The sequence below is a fragment of the Galeopterus variegatus genome, unplaced genomic scaffold (assembly GCF_000696425.1).
Source record: "Galeopterus variegatus unplaced genomic scaffold, G_variegatus-3.0.2 Scaffold21257, whole genome shotgun sequence".
Taxonomy (NCBI): Eukaryota; Metazoa; Chordata; class Mammalia; order Dermoptera; family Cynocephalidae; genus Galeopterus; species Galeopterus variegatus.
This window is the reverse complement of record NW_007747368.1, coordinates 1-2,638: the sequence shown is the minus strand read 5'-3', so window position 1 is coordinate 2,638 and position 2,638 is coordinate 1. Positions and strand designations below refer to the sequence as shown.

At 50.9% G+C, this 2,638-nt stretch overlaps 1 protein-coding gene across 1 annotated transcript in view; it reads right to left on the bottom strand.

Annotated features, from left to right (window-relative positions):
* The window catches only part of LOC103583286 (cadherin-5-like), a gene marked incomplete at its 5' end in the record, with an annotated part of 6,142 nt that extends 4,105 nt beyond the window's left edge, over positions 1 to 2,037 (bottom strand). The window contains 2 exon segments of the mRNA XM_008564647.1: positions 611 to 727; positions 1,749 to 2,037. Of these exon segments, the coding sequence (XP_008562869.1) occupies positions 611 to 727; positions 1,749 to 2,037 (406 nt within the window).
* Between the last annotated feature and the right edge of the window lie 601 nt (positions 2,038 to 2,638).

The window sequence follows — 2,638 nt, the reverse complement described above, 5'->3', positions numbered from 1 at the left end:
GCACCGCAGGAGAGCAGTGTTGTCTGTGCTATGCGCCTGACATCCCTCTGGGAGACAGTGAGCCCCAGGCCTGACCATCTAGTTCCCAGACTCAGTCCTTACAGTTTTTTAAGTGGCAAAATCTCTGTGGCTATGCTCACTCTATACATTATCAAATTCAAGCTTCACAGCTACCATACAAAACCAATATAGGCATCCCTATTTTCTAGATAAGGGAACTAAGGCTCACAGAGGTTAGTTGACTTATCCAAGGTCTCTAAAGGGGTTTGGTAGCAGAGCTGGGGTTTGGAAACCAGATCTGTCTGAACCTGTACCCAGAGCTGCTAACCAGCATTCTCTGTTGCCCCTCGGTCACTGCTTGGGTAACAAGGTGCTGCTTTTGTTCCCTGGACTTAAATCCATGTCTTGGGCACCTGTCTGCTTTCTTCTTCCCTGACCAGCCACCTTGTCCTTGCTTGTGATACTGACCACCTCCATGGGACAGGGTGGTTCAATGGTTGGTGACACCTGTCAGACTGGATTCCTCACAGCATCTGCACCTGGAATATTCACAGCCCTCATCCCCCATCCCCCAAGTCAGTGCCTGCCCAGGATGGTTAGTCACACAGACCGGAATTATCGATGGAAAAATACTTTTCTCCCTTCAGGACTTGGTACATGACAGAGGTGTGATCTGCCACAGTGGGGTCATCTGCATCCACTGCTGTCACACGGATGACCGAGGTCCCTGCAGAGAGAGAATCCTGAGGTTGCTGCCCTGAGACTGCTGGCCCCTCCCTTCATCCCTGCATGAGGGCAGATGGGACTCAGGTTATTCCCTGTCCCGACCTTCCCAGGTCTTCAGGGAGAAAAGGCTGCTTTGTTTCCTGAGGAACTGGCATGGGGAAAAAGTACTGGCAGTGGTGGGGGCCCAGCCAGGCCACCCTTGAAAGAAGGAAAAAATAGGTGGTTTGTGCATTTAGGAGGGAAATTAGGGAGCTGGCAGAGGGTTGGAGTCAGGAGGAGAAACCGAGGAGACTAAGGGCTTTTCTCCTTCTCCTGGAAGGGTGAGGACAAGGAAATGGGAACGTTCCCCCAAAGGAGTGGTGTCACATCTCTCATCACCACCTTGAACCCCGGCTAGGGGTCCACATTTAACAGGAAGTTCTAGTCTCATGGCCCTGGCTAGGGACCCTAGACTGAGGGGGTGGAGAGGGAAGCCTTTTCTGGTACCGTCTGGAGAATAGGGGAGGACTGAAGAAGGAATAATAACCTCCTGAGCCTGGGGTCCAGGCTGGCGACACGTCTTATGGCCAGGGTTCTGCCCTCCACCCCTCTACTACACGGCCTCTAGAGATGACTCTTCTTGCATTAGTGGCAGGGCTTGGTATTCTTCATGTACAAAGGCTACACTCTTGGTGTGCCAATCCTGTGGGTCAGAGGCAGTGGGTGGGATTTGCTCTAAAGAGTAGTGAGATATGTGTGTCTCTGATGTCCAGGAGTTAGTCCATTACTACGTATGAGCTCAGTTCATGATCAGGATCAGGGCTCAGTCCATGACTAGGGTCAGAGCTCAGTCTGGGGCCAGGTCAGAGCTTAGTCTTTAGGGATCAGGGTTTCAAGTCATATAAAGTGGCAACACAGTTATTATAACCGCTGCCCTGAACTCACTGAACTCTGACCCCGGGTGGTGAAGTGGTTGATGTGAGAGGTGCCTCCAGGATGGGGATGAGGGAGAGAAGATGGAGAGGGACAGACTGGGCACTTACCCACAGCCGACATCTCGGGCACAGATGCATTTAACAACCGGTGCGTGAACACAGGCCAGTTGTCATTCACGTCGTGAACTTTGATGGTGAAACTGGAAGGAGACTCCAGGTCTCTGTTGGTGTCCTTGTCCACGATGAGGGCAATGAGGTGGTACTCGGAGGTCTTCTCCCGGTCCAGCCTCTCAAAGGCATACACGTCTCCTGTGTCCTCGTTGACCCGGAAGACCTTGCCGACAGACTCTCCTCTGAGCAGGTACTTGGCATTCTTTCTGTTCACGCTCGACTTGATCTAGGAAAGAAGAGGCAACGTGAGCTGGGAATGGGCAGTGGTGGCTGTGTGCACGTGCGTGCATGTAGGTATGTGTGTGTGCATGTGTGTGTATGTGCACGTGTGTGTGTGCATGGGCATGTGCTGCTAGTCAGGGGTCCTAAATGTGACACAGAGGTTTTTAACAAGAGCCTCTGACTGGTCACCAGTGAGTTGTTCCTGCCCAGGTCACTGCAAACACCACATTGGTGTGAGTTGCCTAGCAGCACCCAATGTGCCTAGAACGGTACCTGGGACATAGTAGGTGCTTAGAAATCATTTTTTGAGTGGAAGAATATACTTGGTGCCATTGGAAGGCAAGAGGGATTTTTGCCCCTTTGAAGTCACTTAATTTCTCTGAGTGATAGTTAACTCATTTGAAAAATGAAAACTATATCGCTTCTGATGTTGAGTTGCTCTATGAGCAGAACAGCCCTTTTGAAAATGAGTTCCAGGAAACACTGGCCTCCTTTGCTGTTCCACACAGTCAGTGGTGTGCTCGAGCTGGCTTGTGTCAGTGCGGGTTTCAAGAGCCAACTTAAGAAGATTTCAGGAATATTTGTGAGTTTGTTGTTAAACATAG